Here is a 24,378-nt window from a genome sequence, read left to right as displayed (position 1 = left end):
GTCTTCCAACTGAAATGGACACAATCCTCAAATGTAAAGAACAATTTAATTTAATAAGAGCCTCCCATGTGATCTCATTGTCTTCATAACAAACCTGTGATTTTGGCCAGGCTGTCATTATTACATTCCTATCTCAGACCATGAGCTCAGAATAGTGGTGGAGTGACTTGACCCAAATCCTGGCAGCTGAAACTAAATCTTGTGACTGGGCATGCCCTATCCATAGTACTAGACAATTCATTTTCAATCTTTCTTTTTGCTTTAATTTTCATTGTCTACACATTCAATCCCATCTTCATAGGTGTGTACATGGGTGTATGTACACTAAATATTCCTATTATTTCATGATCTACCTTATCTAAAAGCATTATGTAATTACCTTCATGATTGCTTTCAACTTTTGTTGTTGTACTTTCTGAAATTAGGAAGAAAATCCACCCACTTTTTTGCATTTACTGAAGGCATAAAAGATTTTGTTCTATTCCCTATTTCTTGAGAATAGCTCTAACTTTTCTTTAAATGCCTCTTTTCACTACCATCAAGTCCTTTTACTAAATACAATGTAAACAAAGACATGGAATGCCTGAAGTGTCACAAAGAGATTGAAGTGCCTCTTATGTAAATCAATCAGCTTAAAGATCATCTTGTGAAATTTTGATGGTCAGACAGGACATTTGAGATTGACCCAAAAAGAATTTATCCTAGGAGGGCAGTCTGTGTGTCTGAAGAATCATCTATCTCTGCTACCTCTTAAGTCTCAAACTTATATTTAGGAGTTTGGTTATCCTAAATATAGATTAGGGGAAGAGATTTTCTTTGGACTGATCCCAGCTGATGGCCACAGCAGAGGACTCAAGATCAGTCTGAATCGGTTATAGGGATTTCCTGAATCTCACTTTCCTAAACTGTTCCCTTACTTGTCACATTAATAAACCACTGTTAAATATATAGAACTCAGTCAGATAAGTTATTGGAATATATCAGAGTTAGAGGGTGATAGAATTCAATAAGGTGTCAGTTCTAAGAGACTTCGGTTAAGCTACCATTACTGATATCCTGATAGGGTCTGTATCAGAAAGGACCATCAAGGTGTGTCAGGCATTTTGTTAGGCTCTGGCAAACCATTTATATTCATCTCGCAGTTGTCTCCTATGTGATTACTGGATCCTATCTCTCCCTGTACTGAGTTTCCATCACAGGGACATACCCTTGAGATCCTCTGATTAAGGAGAGAGACAACCCTGCTAGGATTCAAACACCATCCAGTCTAGTTTAAAAAAATTATCTATAAGGGTTTTAGTTCTCATTTTAAATCATTTTTAAAGGAAATGGGGTACATGTTCCAGTATTTGTCCTTTTGCATCCTTGCAATTAAGTGCTTCATAAACCCTTTAGAGATTTAAGGGGACTTGAGCTAAAAATTAGTTAATGTCACTTTAAGCAGTAAATAACAAGTAGTTCAAACATAATGGTTTTTTTCCCCCTGAAGTGCTTATAAATGATCCCAACCAGGAATATGATGCTTTTGAGGTACATTTATGATGACATCAAGGTCTAACTGCTTCTAAATGCAACATATTCTTTTAGTTTCTCCACTTGACATCAAATTATTTCCAGCATCCATGAGGGTTGGCCATTCATGCTCACAGGCAAGTGCAAACTCTCCTTGGCTGCCATTATGTGTGAATAGTTTTTTCATTCCTGGCTTACCCTGTAATTGCATCTCATCAACTTATAACCACATGATTGAGATGTTATTTGGGTTTGCATTCTTATAGCAGAGAGAGAGCAGAGTCTTTGCAAACCCTGGTCAGTAGACATGCAGAGTAGAGGCTGTTATGAAACTCTCATTGACCACAACCTTTTTACAAACAATCCTTCACTAGCAACGCACTGCAATGCTATGATTGTTTTCTTATTCTTCTGGCTGGGAGTTTCTTTTTCTTTCATAAAATTTTAAAAAAATATTTTTCAATAGTTACAAACTCTCCATTCCCTCTTCCCTCCTCCCTCCTGGAGCTGATGAACAATTCCACTAGGTTATACATGTGTTATCCCTTGATGCCTATTTCTATATGATTCATTTTTATAATATTTTAAAACCAAAACTCCAATCAGATTCCTATATAAACAAGGGATCAATTATATGTTTTTCTTATGTGTTTCTACTCTCATGGTTCTTTCTCTTGATGTGGATACCATTCTTCCTTAAATATCCCTAGGGATTGTCCTGGATCACTGCACTGCTATTGGCAGCAAAGTCGATTATATATGAGCATCCCATAGTGTTTCCGTCTCTTCTGTACAGTGTTTTCTTGGTTCTATTTATTTCACTTCACATCGGTTCATGGAGATCTTTCCAGTTCATAGAGAGTCCATCAATTCATCATTTCTTATAGCATAATAGTATTCCATCACCATCATATAGCACAATTTGTTCAGTCATTCCCCAGTTGAGGGACAGCCTCTCATTTTCTAGTTTTTTACCACCACAAAGAGGGTGCCTATGAATATTTTTGCACAAACCTTTTTTATTATCTCTATGGGGTACAAACCTAGTAATAATGGTACCACTGGATCAAAGGGCATATATCCTTTGGACATAATTCCCAAACTGTCTTCCAGAAGAGTTGGATCAATTCACAAGAATTCTATCTTCTTAATATACACTTTATGTCTCCCCATTTGTTTTACTGTTTTAAATAACGAGACAGGACCTGAGTTGAAATCAAGCCTCAGACATCTCTTAGATCTTGGGCAAGTCACTTTGTCTCTAATTGCCTGAGAAAAGAATCTGCTGGAGAAGGAAATGGCAAATCACTCTAGTATCCTTGCCAAGAGAACTCCTGGACAGCAGTAGTCCACGAGGTCAGGAAGAATCAGACAGGACTGAACAACATTTTTTAACACACAATTGATATTTAATATTTGTTTGTTGAACTGAAGATGTTATTGAAACAGACAGGAAATGAGTCAAGAGTCTGAAAACCTGGAACTTGGACCTTGATCTACTTATTCTCTAGCAGTGTGTCCTTGGGCAAATCACTTGAAATGGGGCCATTTCCCTCACCTTTAAAATGGGGTTAATGTCTGTCTCATAGACTATCTCTTAGTGCTTCCTTTGGCAGCATATATACTACCATATCTCTTAACGATCATGTGAGTTGACGAGTACGTATTCTGTGAGGCATTAAGTGTGAGGAATCAGTAGACAACCTGAGACACCTACAAAGTTCTCAGAGGCTATCTGATTTAGTGTGAGACAGAGATGGTGGCTAAATGAAGTCCCTGTCTGTTGTTGGGACTGCCATTTTAATGGTCTTCACAAGGAAAAAGACTTGTACAAGAATATTCATAGCTGCACTCTTTTGGTGGCAAAAAATTAGAAAATGAGGGGCTGCCCTTCAATTGGGGAATGGCTGAACACATTGTGGTATCTATTGGTGACAGAATATTATTGTGCTCAAAGGATTAATGAACTGGAGGGATTCCATGTGAACTGGGATGACCTCCATGAACTGAAGCAGTGAAAGGAGCAGAACCAGGAGAACGTTGTACACAGAGACTGATACATTGTAGCACGATTGAATGTAACTGACTTCTCTGCAATGCAATGACCCAGGACCATCCAGAGGGACTATCCCAAATGTTATCCACATTCAGAGAAAGAACTGTGGGAGTAGAAACACAGAAGAAAAACAATGGCTTGATCACATGGGACTAGGATGAGAGAAGCTGAATTATGTAACCATGGGAAAATTTTCTTAATCAATAAAACATTTTTTTAAAATATTAAATTTAAAGTAAATGGAAAAAAATAATTGTTGGCATGCTGTCTGCTCCAGCAGCTGGTGAGCTCCATGAGAGTAGGGGATGTCCCCTGCATCCCTTTATATCCGCTATAACTTATTCCAGGACCCAGCACAGAGCAAGAACTCATATAGGTTTCTGGATAATAAAGATCTCAGAGGGGATAAGTGAACTCCCTTTGACACCTGTAGGAGATTCCTAGGCCCTTCAATCCCAAAAAATGACTTTGTAGATGGTCAGAGAACGATCCCCTGAAAGGACCTGATAGGAAATGGACAACAGCCTCATCTTACAGATGGGGAAACTGAGGCTTAGGGATGCAGGGACTTACCCAGGGAGACCCTGCTAAAACTTCTGTAAAAAGAATTGCAAGTCAGGTCCTCCTGCCCCCAAATCTAGCCCTGGCTTCCCCAGAGCACACAGAAGCCTCTGGTCATCCCAGCTCTCACATGCCTCTTCCTCCCTCACCTGGGCTGAAGCTTCTCAGGCCTTCTTGCTCCAGCATCCATGGACCTTCCCTCTGCTCCAAAGAAGAAAGCACATCTTCTGGGGAAGCTGGAAGCCCTGGGAATGGGGAATAGTCAGGGAGGAGAATGGAGAACAGATTGTCATTGAGTTCCTTTTAGGGAAAGGCAGGGCAGTGCAGTGACTCCACACAAAGATTCGGTCCTTGGGGTTCCCACAGGAGTCTGCCCTCCCTCTCAGTGTCTCTAATGTAGGATCCCAAGGTAGAATGGGCCAGTTACCCTGCTGGGGGACCTCAAATGAACAAACAGCTTCCCTCGCATCTTTTTTTGGTTGATTCTGCCAGAAACTCCCAAATTCCTAAACTAGGTTCCAGGGTTATTGTTCTGGATCAGTCTGAAGCCCCAGAGCCAGGGACCTCGAGGAATCCGCTTTTGTCCCATCATCTTGCCTGCTCTGCACGCCCTGATGCTTCCCTGAGCCTCAGGGACTGTTCTCTCTCTCAGGGAGTCTCTGCCTCTTCTCCTGGGGAGTTCAACAATCCTCCTTGACCCAATGCTGTCTCTCAGACAGCCCCTAGGCCCTAACAATGACAGAAGGGTGCAAGCAGAGCCTGTGGGAGGCTTATAGGGTCTCCTGGAAGAGTCTCCACATGGAGACTGTGGGGGGGAAAGGAGGGGAGGTCAGTCAGGGAACCAGTCTGGAACCAGAAAATCGGTTCTGGTGCATTTCTTGTACAGAAGATTGAACTTAGCCAATAGTTTTTTCTGTTATCTGGCAGCTAGAAGGGGAGTGGCAGGAAGGCCTCAGTATGTAAAAAATAGACTCAAATATAGGACTACAATCCCCATGAGCCTTTGCTCCACTTCCCCAGAATGCCTTGCAATCTCACCTGGGCCGTGATCAAGAAGGTATTTAAGCTGATTCAAAGGCTTTTGAGGGGTCTCTAGCACTCTTGGACTTCCATTTTGGGGCAGGCCTGGCTTTTTTTCATAATGTAGGTGAGGTTGTGTCTAGGCCACTCTATGGCCTGGACACGTGTTTCTTATCCTGTATTTTCTTAAATCCTTAATCTTCAATAAACCTCTAAAAAATATAATACTCCTTGCAGAGAAAAACTAATTTCTACCTGCCATAGTCTCTCCCCGTCTCCCCTAAATTTTAACTGTTACAAGTTTTAATCTAATCACAAGCAGCTTCTATATGTGTGCCTCAGATCAAGTCACTTATTTGATTCTCTTTTCCTCATCTGTAAAATGGGGATAATTGTGTCACCAAATTTGGAAGATGAAGGTGAGGAAGAAGAGCCATAATATTACAGAGAGAACCCTTGGCAGAGCACCTGAACAAGAGCAGGTTGTTATTAAGGTTTCTTCCCTTCCCTCCCTTTCTTACCAAACTCTGCTGCAGGCTTAGGACAATAGGAAGGAAGACTAAGGACAACCCTGCTCTGCCGGGGACACCCAGGAGGTATGAACTAGAGAACAATATTCCAAATCGTAGATCCACTCTAGAGAGGAAGAGGGTGGATGGAAAACCTTCCCTGATAGTTTTCCCAGATGGGTTTGGAAGACACAATTCTGGGCCAGGGAAAAGGCGAGACAGAATCAACCTCTGAGATTCTCCCACATGGATTTGATCTCTGACTTCAGGAGCACCAAAGGGAACCCCCAATGGCCCATTACACCATGCAAAGATCTTTTATGGGAGAACCAGGCAGCAGGAGGGCCCTGGCTCTGGGACTCAGCATAGGAACCCTTGTCCCTTCCTCCTGACTGAAAACTGCTCCCAACCCTGCCTGCTGCTGAGGGTGACATTCCCTTGGATGGCAGACTGGGGCAGCAGGGAGAGGCTCCTTACCTACAGAGAGCAGGTTCCAGGCATTCTCCAGCATCACCTCCTTGTACAGCTCCTTCTGGGGAGGGGACAAGAGGCGCCACTCCCCCCGGGTGAAGTCCACAGCCACGTCCTGGAATGTCACCACCTCCTAGAGCAGCCCAAGTCAGAGCAGAGGGCTGAAAGCTACATCAGAATGAAGAGCCCACCTCTGGTCAATTACAGGAGGAAACTGACACACAAAGAAGGGAGGGGCCCAAAGGTCCTGACCTTGGTCAATGTCAGAGTCAGCACTAGAAAGGGAGGCTTTCAAAGCCCAATGAGGGTTGGAGAAAAGTAGTTCTAGGAGGCTCTGGAAGAATGCTGAGGAGTTTCTAACTATTGTGTGAAGGGAAATATGTAGGGGATCCCCATTACAACTTGGTCCCAAGGGCCCCTGAAATGGGATGAAGGTATCACAGAGTCACATGTCTGCTGCCCTACCCTGGGGAGTTAGTGTCAGTGTGAGTATCCCTAGCACTTTTTGTCAGAGCCAGGAAGGGAGGAGCTAGGGAATGAAAAAGGCAAAGAGGGAAGGAGAGGGGGATTTTTTACCTCTCCAATGGAACTAACTAGTTCTCTGGGCTGGTGGTTTCTCTCTTATCTCTTGATCTCCTGCAATCCCAGTCTGACTGAGTTGAATGGAGAAAGATCTAGAAAGGCCGAGATCTTCCTCTCTCTCTCTCTCTTCCTCTCCATCTCTCTCTCTCTCTGTCCTCTGTCTGTTTTTCCTTCTCTTGGCTTCGATGAAACTCTCTGATTAATACTTATAGATCTGTATATCTTATATATGTATATATGTATATCTGTATATCTTATAGATAGTAATAAGCCCCCACATCAATTTTTAATTATAACACGATTCAACGCATCTCCCTGTGAAATCATGGCAAAAGTGTGTGTTCTAGCGGGGAGCTGTGTGGATCTGTGGAGGAGAAAAGAGAAGGTGAGGGGAAAGTTCCTCCTTCCCAGGACTTAGAAGTGATGTGTCCTCAAGCAAAATCTGAGAAGAGTGTGAGAATCTGTCCAGAGCAGTGTGTTCTGGGGGGAAGAGAGTTCTACAAGATGCCTTCAGAGGGAAGAAAACTAATTTGTATTCTGCATGACTAAAACCAATTTGTTCTAGATGAAAAAATGAGGAGGGTCCTAAAGAGATGGTCATTACAATATGAACTCAAAGGAGTGATCTGGGATGCTTTCCAGTCAAGTGAAGGAGACTTGTCTGTTCTGACATTCAGGGCTTGAGGTTCCCCTTGGTAGGATGGGTCACAGCCAAAGTCTTTACTGTATGATTATTTTAACTTGTATATAGTATATATTCCTTAATTATACTTTATTACACAAAAATAAAAATAACTGTGATAGAGAAGGGAGAATTACTTTGTTCAATCACAAAAATAATTTATTTGGGTTTTGTTCAAGTTGATTCATGAGAAAAAAATGTTGCCACTATCCTTATGAGGAAGAAATAATCTCAACATACACCCAGCATTCTAGAAACTTCAAAGAACAAGAGTCAAGGTAACAAGTTAGAGACCTACATCGGACAGCCCATATAAAGGAGAGGTTGACCAGATCTGAAAATACCCTGATACTCTGGAGCTGCCACTTATATTTCCTCCCTGCTCTATGCATAATATATGTTTGGCTAATGTTCCTGGAATTAGATGCTTTTCCATTTCCTTTATTCTAGGATTTGACTTCTGAGCAACTGAGGCATTCCTGACTCTCTCTTATGATTTCTCAGATTCCAAGAATTGATAATAAATCTTTTCTTTCCTTTAGGATCTCTTGAGTTATTCTTCTTCACTACAGACTATTCACTGTGTGGGTTCTCAGCAAAGAAAGGCAGTCCTTTATGGCCTGATAACTGATCTTTAGTTGATTCCTTCACTCACACTCAAAAGATGTTACTCCAAATATCTTTCCTGCTCATATTTCCCATATCCATCCATCATGACCTGGGGGTGAACTCCTAACTTCCTTTGAAATAGAAAGTGAATCTCAAATAGCTTCATTCTCACCTTTATCTACTTTTCTGGGTCTCCTCTCCCTAATTTCTCCACCATCCTGCTGATATGGGCATCTTCTCTCCACCCAAACCCTTTTCATCCCTCTTTTGTATATTGTCTTCCTCTGTTAGTGTAAAGCTTAAATTTAGTGGTTGACTGAAATTATATGAAATAACATGGTCACCCAAGTTATTGTATCTCATGTCAGATGTTTATTTACCAAATTAGAGGGGAAACAATATTAGAGAAAATACCTACACTTCCTCAGCCAGGAGGGTCAATAGTGAGTAACTACGAGGCCTCCTCCAAGATGGAAGCTTGTCTCTTAGGAAACTAGGAAAGCAGTCAAGGCCTTTTCACTTACCCAAAGAAAACTATCTCCAGGAGACACTCTCCACAAGACTCAACTTCATAAGACTGTCCCAGCTCAAGGACTTCCTGGCTTTTATGGTGCTTTCTTGTTCCTGCCCCTCTTCACAGGGGCCAATCACAGTTTCCAAATTGTCCAGTCTTGCCCAGGGGCAGTGTCTCTGGGACTGAGTTGTCCCCTCTAAAGGTGTTAACTCTCCTCCTAGGATTTACACATTTCTGAGTTATCACTCAGTTTAGCATCTGGGTTGCAGACTAACTAAGGTTGTTAACCTTAAGTAGAGGTGTCTTCTTTTTGGAGGTGTAAACACCTGAAGTAAGAGTTTCCCTTATTTTAGGGTTAAGTATGGGTGAATCTGCTTTTGTTGATTAATTCAAAGTAGTGAGACAATCTAAGTAGGGATATTTAAGTTATTGTTAACCAAAGTTTTAACTCCAAATAGGCAAAAGAGAATAAAGAATCCCCCTTTCACAAGTGTAAACTCAGAATAAACAAAGAGAACCAAGAATTACCTTTTACATTAGTTTGTTACAACCTTGGGGTGAAGAAAATACAAAACCTAGAACTTGAGAATAAGAGATTTGGAGTGGAAGTCCACAGAAGGGAAGGACAACCTAGAAGAAAAGTCAACAAAGGTAATACAAAATCTTCCCACTTACAAAGGCAAACATCCTGATCTCAGATGGGAGGAACACAGACAAGTTAAAGGTCAGAGGTCACCAGAAGAACACAACAGATAAAAAAATGAACACAATAACCACAATAACAATCAAAGAGTACTAGCAAGAACTTCAGGACCATAGAAAATGAAATGGCAATGGAAAGAATTTACAGACTGCCTTAAGAAAGAAACCAACCCATTATTTCCCTGGATACCCTTGATCTTTGTTCTTCCAAATAAACTATGTTTGTTTTTTTTTCTAATTCAGTAAGAAAATTTTTTTGTAGTTCAATGGGTATGGCACTAAATAAGCAAATTAATTTTGGTAGGATTGTCATTTTTATTATATTAGCTCATCCTACCCAGGAACAATCAATGTTTTTCCAATTGTTTAGATCTAGTTTTAATTGTGTGGAGAGTGTTTTGTAGTTGTGTTCATATAGTTCCTGTGTTTGTCTCAGCAGATAAATTCCTAAGTATTTTTTTTTACATTATTTTTTTATTTGGTCAATTTCAAACATTATTCCTTGGTTACAAAAATCCTTTTCTATTCCTCCCACCCCTCCCATAACCAATGCGCAATTGCACTGGGTATTACATGTGTCCTTGATCAGAACCCATTTCCATGTTGTTGGTGTTTGCATTAGGATGTATCCTGCAACTTTGCTAAAATTGTTGATTATTTCGACTAGCTTTTTGGTTGAATCTCTAGGATTCCTTAAGTAGACCATCATGTCGTCTGCAAAGAATGATAGTTTGGTCTCCTCATTGTCAATTTTAATACCTTCAATTTCTTTTTCTTCTCTAATTGCTACTGCTAGTGTTTCTAGTACAATATTAAATAATAGAGGTGATAATGGGCATCCTTGTTTCACTCCTGATCTTATTGGGAAGGCTTCTAGTTTATCCCCATTGCAGATGATGTTGGCTGATGGTTTTAGATAGATTCTGTTTATTATTTTTAGGAAAGGCCCTTCTATTCCTATACTTTCTAGTGTTTTCAATAGGAATGAGTGTTGTATTTTGTGAAAGGCTTTTTCTGCATCTATTGAGATAATCAGGGGATTTTTGTCAGTTTGCTTGTTAATATGCTCAATTATGTGGATGGTTTTCCTAATATTGAACCATCCTGGCATTCCTGGAATAAATCCTACCTGATCACAATAACCCTTGTGATCACTTGCTGGAGTCTTTTTGCTAGTATCCTATTTAAGATCTTTGGCATCTATGCTCATTAAGGAGATTGGTCTGTAGTTTTCTTTCTCTGTTTTTGACCTACCTGACTTTGAAATCAGTACCAATTTGTGTTCGTAAAAGGAATTTGGTAGAACTCCTCCTTTGATTATTCTGTGAAATAGTTTGTATAATATTGGGATTAGTTGTTCTTTGAATGTTTGATAAAATTCATTTGTGAATCCATTTGGTCCTGGGGATTTTTTCTTAGGCAGTTGTCTGATGTCTTGTTCAATTTCTTTTTCTGATATGGGATTATTTAAGAATTCTATTTCTTCCTCTGTTAGTCTAGACAATTTATATTTTTGTAAATATTCATCCATATCACCTACATTTCCACATATTGCCATATAATTGGGCATAATAATTTTTAATGATTGCCCATCTACTCCAGGAGGATGCTTCTTGTGTTGGACTACAGGGCCACAGGGGAGAAGAGCAGGTGTATACAGAGAAGACAGGGACATGCCCAGGGCATCTCAAGGACCAGAAATGTTCGATTCCATTCCCTCTACATTCAGCACCTGTTCTGCCCCAGGCCCTGTGCTAAGCTCTGGGGATTCCCCAACAGGCAAAAAACAATCTTTGACCTGTGACAGAAGTGGGCACTAAAAAAAAAAGTGTCATGCTCAAGAATGTGTGGAACTGATCACCTCAATGGGGGAAGGGCCCCAGGAGATGGGGAATCCAGAGGAGAAGATTCTGGCTGAGAGTGCAGTTGGTCTCTCAGTGGAGAGAAGCTGAAGAGAGAAGGTTGAATAAGACTTTCTCCTGAGGGTTAACCACTTTCTGACTGGAAATCTTTCCCCCCAACACTTTCCAATTGAAAAAGACTATTGAAGAGAAACCTGAGAAAGGCATTTTGAATCTCTGTCAGACTTTACCTCAGCTCCTGTTGTCTGGATCTGAACTGTGGCCAAGGGGCCAAACCCAGGGTGAGTCAACCTGACTTTCTCTTGGGCGGGGGGTGTTAGGCTGCCAAAGCCTGAGTTCCCCCCAAGCTCAAGGTGAGAGGAAAAAGGGGTTAGTTAGAGACAGGATCCCCTTTCCCCACTTTCCGTTCCAATTCTTTCCCTGCCAGTTATTCCTTTGTATTATCTTGATTGAGTTTACATTAAAATATTTATCTTTTCCCCAAGCTGTGAATCAAGTGTGAGTGAACAGATCAAGGGGAGACCCTTTGGTCTCAAGTAGTGGAGAGGGGACAAGAGGGACAAGAGCAAATCTGGGAGAGCAGCCATAGCTAAGGAGGGAAGGCAAAAGGGGAAACTCTTCAAATCCCCTCTCCTCTCTCTGAGCCAACCCTAAACATCAGCTGTCTCCCCAGAAACCCACTTTGAGAAGGGGAGTCTCCACTCTTCTCCTCTCTCTCAATTCTGAAAGACTGAACCCCTCGATTTCAACTGGCACTCCAGGATTTAATAGAGCCCCGTTAAAAAAAAAAAAGCTTTAGTGATTAACTGTCACCAACTGTCATCAATTGTCAGTTGTTAACTCCTGAGGCTAGCAGTCATAGTCACTGTCTCTACCTAGGGGTTTCCTCATAGGATCAAAAACATCTTGATTCCTGGTGGGAGGAGTAGAAGCCAGTCACCAACTGCCACTTTGGTCAGTTGGAAAACTGAGGAAGAGAGGGTACTGTAAAAGGGAGGCTGTATTAGGGCTGTCAGTTTATAGGATCTAGCCATCTTAGATCCTGTCTAGAAGCAAAGCTTGTGGGGATAACAACCATTTTCTAACTGTTAACTCCTGGCAGGTAAAGATCTAATGGGAAACATGTTACAACTAATACTGTGGTCTGCTGTGGTAGGAATAATTGCCATTTATTGGGGCTACTGTCTCATTTATAATACAGTGGCAGGGATGATAGACAATGTTCTGGAGACATTAACCAACATGACTATGGGATGGACACAATTACCAATGAATTATCTAGATGTGAATTACCGCTGTCAAATCAAACCCCCAAATTTATCTGGTGTTTGTGTCAGTGACTAACATCTTAAAAGAATATCAAAGCTGGTGCCAACTTGATCTTCCAAAAGAAAGCTATACATGCTCTAGTCATCGATAATAGATTAGAGGCATTGTTTGGTCAGATCCCTATTATAACTGAGATATGCCAGGATTACATGCAGAGAAAACAAGGCATGGAGAAGGGAGCCAACATGGAGACTGGAGACATGATGGGACAGACTAATAAGGACGATGTAGTTACTAATACTAATACTGTGACACCATTAGGGACAGTAGGGGGAAATGACCTTGCCAATAACATACAAGCACAAAACAAAGTACCACTTAATGCATCTACTAACAATCTTGCAAATGCATCAAAGATTCAAAAGATTATGCCTTGGCATGATGTAGCTAAGGTCACTGATAATTCTGTCATCTTACATGCCTTTGCATGTTCATAAGTCACTCACCACCCATGACTTAAGAGTCTATATGTAAACGCGTGCCTAAATTATTAGAGCTTTATCTCGCAATTAAAGAACTAAAAAGAGCGTTCCACCTCTATGAACTAGATTTTGAGGATGTAGAAATTCTTTTATCTGAACTTTTTAAGCCCCAGGAACATAAAAACTTTATTGAGCAAACTAGAAAAGATTCCTCACTCACAAGCTGGAAACTGAGTTCCAAATTCTCTCCCGCTCTCCTTTCCCCCTCCTCAAGAGAGCAATCAATCTGTTCTAGATTTTACATGTGCAATCATGTAAACTATTTTTCCATATTAGTCATCTTTGGGAAAAAAAATCTCAAACCAAAAGAACCCCAAACAAACAAGAAGAAAAAAGTGTTTTGGTCTGAATTCAGAGTTCATCAGTTCTTTCTCTGGAAGCAGATGGTTTTTCTCATCAAGAGTCCTTTGAGATTGTCTTAGAACATGAATTGTTGAGAATAGCTGAGTCTTTCACAGCTACTGACCATACAATGTTGCTCTTATCATATAAAATGTTTTCCTGGATCTGTTCATACTTTGCATTAGTTCATGGAAGTCTTCCCAGGTTTCACTGAAATGATCCTGCTTGTTATTTCTCATAGCCCAACAGGGTTACATTATAATTATACACCAAAACTTTTGGGGTCATTCCCCAGTTAAGGAATATTCTTCCATTTCTAATTTCTTTACTATCACAAAAAGAACTGCTATATCAATATCTTTCCCCCTCTTGGGATCTCTTTGGAATACATGCCTATACCAAAGGTTATACACAGTTTGTTTTATAGCCCTTTGGGAAGAGTTCCAAATTGCTCCTCAGAATGGTGGTAGATCAATTCACAACTCCACCAACAGTGCATGGGTGTCCTAGTTTTCACATATCTCTGAATTGATCATTTTCTTTTTCTGTCTTAATTGACAGCTGTGAGTTGGTGCCTCTGAGTTGTTTTACTTTGCAGTTCTAAGACACAAATTCTTAATTGAATTCAAGATAAGAGTTGTCAACATGGAAATATAGAAATCCCTAGTTTATTTAGTTTGAGGGTGGAAATCCCAGATTTTGACCTTGTCACTGGAGAGATTTTCCCCTGAGGGAAGGTCCCACTTCACCAGACAACAGACATCCACTTCACGTGAGGAGGTAGATCCCATCTGAAGTCAAGTAGCTTTTTTGTCTCCAGAAGCCTTTCCCAGTACATCACACCCTCCTTCCGAGGATCAGGGACTTCAGCTTGAGAGACTGACTTGCTATCTACTGCGCCAAAGCTGAAGTGGATGTCTATTGTCTGGTGAAGTGGGACCTTCCCTCAGGGGGAAACCTCTCCTGTGACAAGGTCAAAAACTGGGGTTTCCACCCTCAAACTAAATAAACTAGGGATTTCTATATTTCCATGTTGACCAAGTCAATTATCAAAAAAAGGGAAAAGTTTGATAACTTAAACCCAAAAATCTTCTGCACAGACAACATTCATGCATCCAGGATAAGAGCAAAATTGCATGAATGAGACAAATTTTGGGATCCAGTTTCTCTGAAATGGGTCTGGTATCCAGAGAATTTGTAGACCCAGGACCAAGAGCCATTCTCCAGGAGATAGTCAAAGGATCAGAACAAAGAGTTTTCCAAAGAAATGCTGAGGATTCGTGGCCACATGGAAAATTGTCTAAGTCACTAATCAAGAGAAACAGGAACCAAAACAGGGCTGAGGCTTCATCTCATACTCATAAAAATGTCAAAAAGAAAAAAATTGGGAAACAATCAGTGTTGGAGGGGATTATGGGAAGATGGGTACACAAAGGCAACATTAGTGGTTACAAAATGGAAGAAATTCATGAAGATCTGATTTCCAATCCCATCTCAGACACTTACATGCTATGTTACTCTGAAAAGTCACTTAATCTCTATTTGTCTGTTTCCTCAAGAGTGAAATAATGAGAATTAACCTTACAGGATTATTATGCAGATAGCTGGAAGCAGATTTTTTTTTTTGCAGGTTTGACCTGACTTTACTGAAGGAATTTAAATAGAGGATACTTAATGAATGGGCACAGTCTACCCATCTATATTTGCTTCTTTGAGAGGTTTCTCTTAGGGGAGAGCAAGATTTCTCTTCACTCACAACTTGAAAAATACATCTGTCTTTTCTCTCACTTTGATTCAGGTCATACTCTATTATTATAAAAGCCACTGGAATACATCTCTTTTTTTCTAATGGGAAAAAAGTCTCCATATTCTGTTGTGATTGTGGAAGATTCTGGTAGTAATTTCAGACAACAGATCAGGGCAATTTCAACAGCTCTAGGAGGGCACCCACTGCTCCAAAATAACTCTTATGCTCTAAAAAAAGACAAGGCTGGAGAAGGCCATGAAGCAATATACAAATGTCCACCTAGAGACTATTGAGGGAGCAATTATCTTACGCCTCCATTTTATTTTTTTTAATTTTTTATTTTATTTGGTCAACTTCAAACATTATTCCTTGGTTACAAAAATCACATTTTATTTTTCCCTCCCCCCGCCCTTCCCATAGCCGACATGCAATTCCACTGGGTATTACATGTGTCTGATCAGAACCTATTTCCATGCTGTTGATGTTTGCCCTAGGATGTTCCTTTAGGGTCTATATCCCCAATCATATCCCCATTGACCCATGTAATCAAGCAGTTGTTTTTCTTTGGTGTTTTTACTCCCATAGGTTTTCCTCTGGATGTGGATAATGTTCTTTCTCATACATTCCTCCAACTTGTTCAGGACACTGCATTGCCACTAATGGAGAAGTCAGTTACATTCGATGCTACCACAGTGTATCTGTTTCTGTGTACAATGTTCTCCTGGTTCTGCTCCTCTCACTCTGCATCACTTCCTGGAGGTTGTTCTAGTCTCCATGGAATTCCTCCACTTTATTATTCCTTTGAGCACAATAGTATTCCATCACCAACATATACCACAATTTGTTCAGCCATTCTCCAATTGATGGGCATCCGCTCGTTTTCCAATTTTTGGCCACCACAAAGAGCTCAGCTATGAATGTTCTTGTACAGGTCTTTTTCCTTATTATCTCTTTGGGGTACAAACCCAGCAGTGCTATGGCTGGATCAAAGGGCAGTCTTTTAGCACCGTTTGGGCATAGTTCCAAATTGCCCTCCAGAATGGTTGGATCAATTCACAACTATACCAGCAATGCATTAATGTCCTGACTTTGCCACATCCCCTCCAGCATTCATTACTTTCTGTTGTGGTTATGTTAGCCAATCTGCTAGGTGTGAGGTGATACCTCAAAGTTCTTTTGATTTGCATCTCTCTGATTATAAGACTTAGAACACTTTTTCATGTGCTTATTAATAGTTTTGATTTCTTTGACTGAAAATTGCCTATTCATGTCCCTTGCCCATTTATCAATTGGAGAATGGCTAGATTTTTTTGTAAATTGATTTAGCTTTTTGTAAATTTGAGTAATTAGACCTTTGTCAGAGGTTTTTGTTATGAAGATTATTTCCCAATTTGTTACTTCCCTTCTAATGTTGGTTACATTGGTTTTGTTTGTACAAAAACTTTTTAATTTGATGTAATCAAAATGATTGATTTTACATTTTGTGACTTTTTCTATGTCTTGCTTGGCTTTAAAATCTTTCCCTTCCCAAAGGTCTGACATGTATACTATTCTATGTTCACCTAATTTACTTAGTTTCCTTCTTTATGTTCAAGTCATTCACCCATTCTGAGTGTATCTTGGTGAAGGGTATGAGGTGCTGATCCAAACCTAATCTCTCCCACACTGTCTTCCAATTTTCCCAGCAGTTTTTATCAAACAGTGGATTTTTGTTCCAAAAGCTGGGATCTTTGGGCTTGTCATAGACTGTCTTGCTGAGGTCACTTACCCCAAGTCTATTCCACTGATCCTTTCTGTTTTTTCGCCAGGACCATATTGTTTTGATGACCACTGCTTTATAGTATAGTTTGAGATCTGGTACTGCAAGGCCACCTTCCTTCACATTTTTTTTCCATTATTTCCCTGGATATCCTTGATCTTTTGTTCTTCCAAATGAACGTTGTTATGGTTTTTTCCAATTCAGTAAAAAAAGTTTTTTGGCAGTTCAATGGGTATGGCACTAAATAAGTAAATAAGTTTGTGGTCATTTTTATTATGTTAGCTTGTCCTACCCATGAGCAATGAATGTTTTTCCAATTGTTTAGATCTAGTTTTAATTGTGTGGAGAGTGTTTTGTAGTTGTGTTCATATAGTTCCTGTTTTTGTCTCAGCAGATATTTCCTGAGTATTTTATATTGTCTAGGGTGATTTTAAATGGAATTTCTCTTTCTAATTCTTGCTGCTGAGATGTGTTGGAGATATACAGAAATGATGATGACTTATGTGGGTTTATTTTATATCCTGCAACTTTGCTGAAGTTGTTGATTATCTCCACTAGCTTTTTAAGTTGATTCTCTAGGATTCTTTAAGTAGACCATCATTTCATCCGCAAAGAGTGATAGCTTAGTCTTGTCATTGACAAATTTAATACCTTCAATTTCCTTTTCTTCTCTAATGGCTACTGCCAGTGTTTCTAGTACAAAGTTAAATAACAGCGGTGATAATGGGAATCCTTATTTTGTTTTCTACTATTTTGTCAGTCTTTTGACTTTGCTTTATGAATTCTTGCTGTTTTGCAAGATCATTGTCTTCCAGTTGCCTAATTCTGGTCTTTAAAGACTGGTTTTCCTTTTCAGTTCGGTCTATCCTGCTTTTCGTGGCTTCCAGCTGTTTCTCCAATAGAGAGTTCTTGTCTTTAAACTGCTATTTTCTCTTTGAACTATTTCCCACTTTTCTTGCCAGAAGGCTTTCTTTTTGATAAGCTCCAATTTAAATTCTTCAAGAGCTTGTGCACTATTTCCATTTTTTTAAATGGTTTTGGTGCATTTATTTGTATTTCCTCCCGTATATCCTCTGTAGCCTGGGGTTTTCCTCTATAAAAATTTTCCAGGGTCAACCCTTTCTTCTTGTTTTTCTTGATGGAGGGAGGCTGTTGTTCCTGGGCACAATTTGCCATCACTGTGGAGGTTTTTCCTTCCCTTTTTAGTCAAAAATCTGAGTGAGATGGGCAGGTTCTCTGTGTATAGAGTTAAGGAGCAAGGATTTTGCCTGAGGCAATCTCTCAAGTCTCTGAGCTTCTGCTGTTTGCAGCTCTTCTCTGTGCTAGCTTCCCACGAGCGCCCACGGTCTGTGCTCTTCAGCCTGCTGGGGTTTCAGGTGTAACTGCTCTCAGGGGTAGGTCTTTGGTGGTTTTAGTCAGCTCCCAAGGACCTAGAGGTACCCCTTACCCCCTCTAGAGGTGCCCCTCACTCACTTGCTGATTCTGGCACGCATTGGCTCTGACTCTGACTCTGTAGGTGAGATGGGGGAGGGTAGATCAGCTCTCATTTTGGCAGGAGCTTTTTTACCCCCTTATAGTGTAGAAATGCCCAAATCCCAAGTACCTTCAATACTGTACCCTACTGTAGAGTTCCTTCATTCACATGAATTTGGTTTTTTTGGTCTTTTGAGGTAGTCTATATTAGTGAGTGCTGAGGAGAGAAAGAGTCCTGTGTCTAGACTACCTCCATGTTTATCCGGAAGTCTTGAAGCCCTTGCCTTCATTTTATAGGTCAGCTCCAGACATCAGGTAAAAATTGCAAAACCTGGATCTGGGACCTCGGACTCCAATAAACCAATTAATAGATGCTGCTTTTAAGGTTTCTACACAACAGGGACCTTGTTGAGACAGAAGGACAGAAATGTGAGAAACAACTCACAGCGGCTCTAACCTCTCTGACCCATGGGCAGAGGCCAAAGGGCTCTTGCTACATCTGCAGACTGGATGGGCATTGGTCACAGGACTGTCCTTCGAAGGAAAGACTGCCTGTGACTCCATTACTAGCTCATGGGCAATGGGGACACTGGAAACAACAGTGCCCCTCCAGACAGAGACTCCAGTGGCCCAAAAGGCACTTCCCTAACCTCCAGTCTTCTGAGGACTTGGAATAGCGATGCCCTAAGGTTTGCCTGCTTCCAGTTTCTATCATCATGACCGAACCCAAAGTTACTCTAGAGGCTGAAGGTAAAAGAACTAAATACCTTTTTAATTAATACTGGAGCTACAAATTCTATTCTTCAAACTCACAATGGCCCTACATTCCATTCATAGCATAAGGTAATTGGAGTGGGGGAAAGACACTCAGCTGTAGAGAAATGGCACCCCTAACCTGTGCCCATGAAGACAAATCATTTCAACATATATTCCTGATTTTTCCTTCTTTCCCATGTCCTTTACTGGATAAGGATATTATAAGTAAGCTAGGCTCCCAATTCTCCCTTATCTCAACTCTAACTTCCCTAACCCCTCCCTTGCAAAAGCCTCCAACAATCTCATCAGAAATCTGGGAGAAAGTACCTTCCATTCTGGGAAGAGCCATTCATGTGAATCTTATCATGATAAACCTCAAGCCTGATTCTCCTTATCCACATAGGAGGCAATATCCCATTTCCCCAGAGGCCAGAAAAGAATTACAACCTCTCTTTGATAAATTCCTAGCCCATGGTCTCTTGGAGAATTGTTCCTCACCTTGCAATTCTCCCCTCCCTCCTCCCAGTGGGAAAAAACAAACAAATGGGACTTGGCATATGGTTCAAGACCCTGGGCATATTAATGAAGCAATAATTTCTGTTATCCCATTGTTCCTAACCTATATACAATTTTAACTAAAATACCAGGAAATTCTCAGTGGTTTTCTGTCATTGACTTGAAAGATGCTTTCTTTTGCATACCTTTGTACCCAGAATGCAGATTCCTTTTTTTGTTTGAGTGGGTCTTCCCCTCAGAACCCTGACCCCAAAATTCACATGGAAAGTACTCCCTCAGGGCCCAAGGGATGGTCCACACTACTTTGGGGCTGCCCTCAATAAAGATCTCAGAGCCCTAAAACTGACAAGCCGTTCAATATTACAGTATGTTGATGACAGTTTGATATCGAGTCCATCTGAGGCTGCTTGTCTCACAGACACAATTTCACCCTAACCTTCCTAGGAGAATGGGGTTACAAGGTCTCTGCCTCTAAAGCCCAACTTGTCTCCCAGTCTATAACTTATTTGGGACACATATTAACCCCAAATTCCCACTCTCTGACCACAGACAGGAAACAGGCTAAACTGTCCATTCCTGTCCCCTCCACCAAAAGACAGCTCCAAACTTTTCTGGGTATGGTAGTGTTTGGTTGCATTTGGATCCCTGATTTTGGGATAATTACAACACCTCTCTCTGAGTCCATGAAGGGGCCTGATTCAGAACCCCTAGATTGAGAGTGAGACCAAGAACAAGCCTTTTCACTTTAAAAAACTCGGCTCTCTTCTACCCCAGCCTTAGGGATTCCAGACCTTGAAAAGCCATTTTTCTTGTTTATGGATGAGAGAAAGCAGTTCAACCTAGCAGTTTTAGCTCAGTACCTAGGACCTGACCTGCATCGAGTGGCCTATTTTACCAAACCGCTAGATTTAGTTAGCAAAGGGTGGCCACCATGCTTGAGAGCAATCTCTGCCACGGTTCTCATGGCAGAAGAGGCATTTAAACTAACTCTGGGTCAACCCCTAGAAATTCTGACACCCCCCCCCATTGGGGCCTTAGTATTCTGGAGACTAGACTTCACAGATGGATCACAGGGGGGCCGTCTCAGTAAATACCAAACTCTTTTGCTGGACACACCCAGCCTTACCATAAAGGTATGCAGGACACTGAATTCAGCTGTCCTCCTTCCTCTTCCAGGAGACCCCATCCCCCATGACTGTGAGAAGTTGATAGACCACACCTTTTCAAGCAGACCAGACCTCAAAGATTCTCCTCTCCGTGAAGTGGAGATGGACTGGTTTACAGATGGCACCTCCTTTATGGAAGATGGGATGAGGAAAGCAGGTTACTCAGTAGTGTCACAGACAGCCATAATTGAAGCAAAGGGACTTCCCCCTGGGACTTCGGCACAAAAAGTAGAGCTGATTGCCCTCACGAGAGAGTTGTAGCTCACTGAAGGGAAAAAGGCAAATGTATACACTGACTCGAAATAAGCCTTTCACATTTTACACACCTATGAAGCCATATGGAAAGAAAGGGGTTTATTAACTTCCAAAACTTCTCGCTTGAAACATGGGAAGAAAATCCTGAGCTTACTCGAGGCAGTCTCTTTATCTAGCAAAATTGCTGCCATCCACTGCCAAGAACTTCAAGGTCTAGATTCCAACGCAGCCCGAGGGAATCATAGGGCAGACCTAGCCGCCAAAGAGGCTGCATGAGCCACTTCTTTGACTGCTCGGACCCTAACTCCACTACACCCCACAGTACCAATGGGCATTTCCCCTTCATATATAGAGGAGGAAATTGCACAGGCAGAACTTCAGGGATTTACCCGTGAAGACAGCGAGTGGTGGTGTTCTCCCTCTGGACCACTGCTCCTCCCTAGGAACTTAATGTGGAAACTGGTTATGGGATTACATAACTCCACACACTTGGGCAGGGAAGCACTAACCACTTTGATGAGACCACTTTTCACAGGCAAAGGCACCTCTAAAAAAACATCTGGGAGGTCTGCAGATGCTGTGCCCTCTGTGCCCAAACTAACAGCGTTGGAGCTCTTAGACCACCTCCCCTCCTTAAGCCCACTCAAAGGAGAGGGGAATCACTTGGTAAGGATTGGCAGATAGATTTTACTGCCACCTTGCAAAAGGTATAAGATCCTTTTAGTCTGTGTTGACACCTTTATGCCTGAAGGGTTCCCCTCCAGATCAGAGAAAGCACAAGATGTCACAAAGGCCTTACTTAATAAAATCATCCCTAGGTTTAGCCTTCCAAAAACTCTTCAGAGTGATAATGGCCTCGCCTTTATTTCACAGATCACACAGATGGTTTCCAAGGCATTGGACACTACTTATAATTTACACTTGGCCTGGAACCCCCAATCTTCAAGGAAAACAGAATGTATGAATCAGACCCTAAAAAGAGCCCTCACCAAACTCTGTGAGGAGGCAAAGATTGATTGAATCCAACCTCTCCCAACTGTCCTAACCAGAATCATGATTGCTCCTCAGGCAAATTTAGGGTTAAGCCCACTTGAACTGCTTTATGGGAGACCTTTTCTAAGCTCTGATGTTCCTTTAGATACATAAATTCACAGCCTTGTTCGGTTTTCTAAACAATTCACACTGATCCACCAAATTCTGAGAGAATATGCTAATCAAATCCTCCACAAACCCACAAGAAAGGATACAGAGGAATCCCTCCACCCAGCCCAAATAGGAGATTTGGTATACCTGAAAACATGAAGTGGATCAAACCAACTAACACCTTGATGGGAGGGACCCCATCAAGTCATTCTATCCAACCACACAGCGGGAAAACTAGAGGGGCAGAATACATGGACTCATGTCTCTCATTGTAAACCCTTTATCCCTCCAGAAACAGGTATTGAAGGGGGAACAGAAGCCACTTATTACTGTGAGCCACTGGAAGATTTCAAATTTCTCTCCCCCGGAGAGACCCAATCTAAGGACACTTTGGAATAAGTAGCAACATCGCTCCCTCCTTATTATATTGAATCTCTCTTGCTTTAGCCATTGACAATCTCTTTCCTTACATTCTGGATCTTTTTTGGTATTTTAAATCATGCATACCCAGTCAGCTGGACAGATAATTCTCTGATTCAACTTGGGGAAGCAGTAGCCCAAAGTAGGTCCCTCTGACTGTTGGGTGTACATGAAGCACCCTCAAAGCAGAGAGAACCCCAAGCCTCTAGCCCAAAGTCTCAGTGCCTCTGAGGCATACTCAAGACCTGAGGGTTGAAGGAGATTTGCACCCACTCCAATTTTGGCTACTCCCCTATGGGATACCTTTAAAATGTAAATCTTGAAATTTCTCAGACTTGTGAATGTTAAAAATTTCCACATTGAGGAATCTTCCATTGGAACAAATTCCCTACTGGAAACATTCCCCATTTTGATGTGAGAACTCGCCAGGATCAGAAATGGGAGGACCTCTACTCCACCCGTACTTAAGACTGCTTTAGGGGAGAAAACTCCTTGCTAAACAATGAACGTACTTGGATCCATGCTTATGATGAGGCAGTGAGTTCTTTGAGCCATGCCTGTTTTTAGAATTGATACAATGGGATGCTAGGTACCTATAAAGGTCGGGCAGGTTTTCTCTTGATGGGATTAGTCGACTCAGTTGTGTTTTCTCTGGTTCAGACTTACTGAGGGGATTAGTCAACACAGCAGTGTTTTCTCTGGTTCAGACATACTGAGGGGATTAGTCAACTTAGCTGGAATTCAGATGGGCTGTCTTTTAGAAAACATCTACGGTGATTGGTAGATGGAAGAACTTAGGGGAGGTGACATAGGAAAAAAAACCCCTATATAAGAAAAGGAATCTCTTGAGCAAGGAGATCCTTGGATCCTTGGAGATAGATCCTTTTGGAGGAGGCCCTTTGAAGATCTCTTGAGAAGAAGTCCCTTGGGAAGCTGACTCTGGCTGGAACTCCCTCTGGGGAGACTCTGTTCCCCAGACATCCTTGCTTAAGACAGACCTTGTGGTGAGTGATAAAAGACTGACTGACTTATCTCTCTCTCTTAAGACTCAGGTATAGGCCATGTTGGCTTAAGGCCCTTCATACTTATTTCCTTTTTCTCTCTTTCCTTTAATTACTCATTGTATTATTAATTAAAATTTCTATAAAACCCAGTTGACTTGGGTATACTGAATAATTGGGAATATTTCCCTGGCGACCACCTTATATATATGATTTAGAAACCAAGACACTATAGTGAAACATATTTTCTGCGGTCAAATTTACTCACCCACTCTTATCTAGCATAATTTGTATCTTCCACTATTTTACTCACTATAGTTTATGTCTCCAACTCTTTTAACTGCCACAGCTTACAACATCAACAATTTTAACTATGACAGTTTATGGCCTTCAAATACGGGCTTCACTCTTTTAATTGTAACAAAAGATACGCCCTGTTTATTCACAGGGCAGCCTTTCATTTTTCTAGAATATATCCAGGCTGAGCACACCAGGATAGCACTCATCAAGGATGGATTAGTCAACCCAGACCCCTTCCAGTATAAGTGTTTTGATAAGGCCTGGAACACCAACCCTTCTCCTTTTAATATGACCCATGCACTGGGTAGAAATTGCTCTGCCGGTCCAGTCACCTTTGTGAAAGAACTAATGATGTATTCCTCTATTTGAACTTACTGGTATCCTAATGGAACCATCCAAACTCCTGGGGAAAGCTTCAACAAGTTTTCCACCTAACACCTCCACTCCACTCCACCCCACCCCACCCCACCCCACCCCACCCCACTCATGGTCTGTGCTGAAAACTTTACCTGAGACTGGTCTCAGACCCAGCAAGTTAGCCTCCTGCAACAGTTCCTCTGAATGGGCAATTAATGCTACCTGAATGCTCAAATCTAGACAGATCTCTTT

At 41.3% G+C, this 24,378-nt stretch overlaps 1 protein-coding gene across 13 annotated transcripts in view; it reads right to left on the bottom strand.

The window, feature by feature from the left end:
* Positions 1 to 24,378, bottom strand: part of LOC100026020 (zinc finger protein OZF-like) — a 515,718-nt gene that overhangs the window by 481,000 nt on the left and 10,340 nt on the right. For 5 of the 13 annotated variants that reach the window (XM_056814486.1, XM_056814490.1, XM_056814487.1 and 2 more), the window contains one exon: positions 6,136 to 6,262. In XM_056814486.1, the coding sequence (XP_056670464.1) occupies positions 6,136 to 6,262 (127 nt within the window). Of the gene's footprint in view, positions 1 to 4,278; positions 4,375 to 6,135; positions 6,298 to 8,526; positions 24,166 to 24,378 lie in introns of those variants that run through there. The other 8 variants (XM_056814495.1, XM_056814497.1, XM_056814505.1 and 5 more) reach the window with 5 other exon arrangements.

Source organism: Monodelphis domestica, chromosome 2, assembly GCF_027887165.1.
Source record: "Monodelphis domestica isolate mMonDom1 chromosome 2, mMonDom1.pri, whole genome shotgun sequence".
Classification (NCBI taxonomy): Eukaryota; Metazoa; Chordata; class Mammalia; order Didelphimorphia; family Didelphidae; genus Monodelphis; species Monodelphis domestica.
The sequence above is the reverse complement of the archived record's forward strand: the minus strand, read 5'-3'. Positions and strand labels throughout refer to the sequence as shown.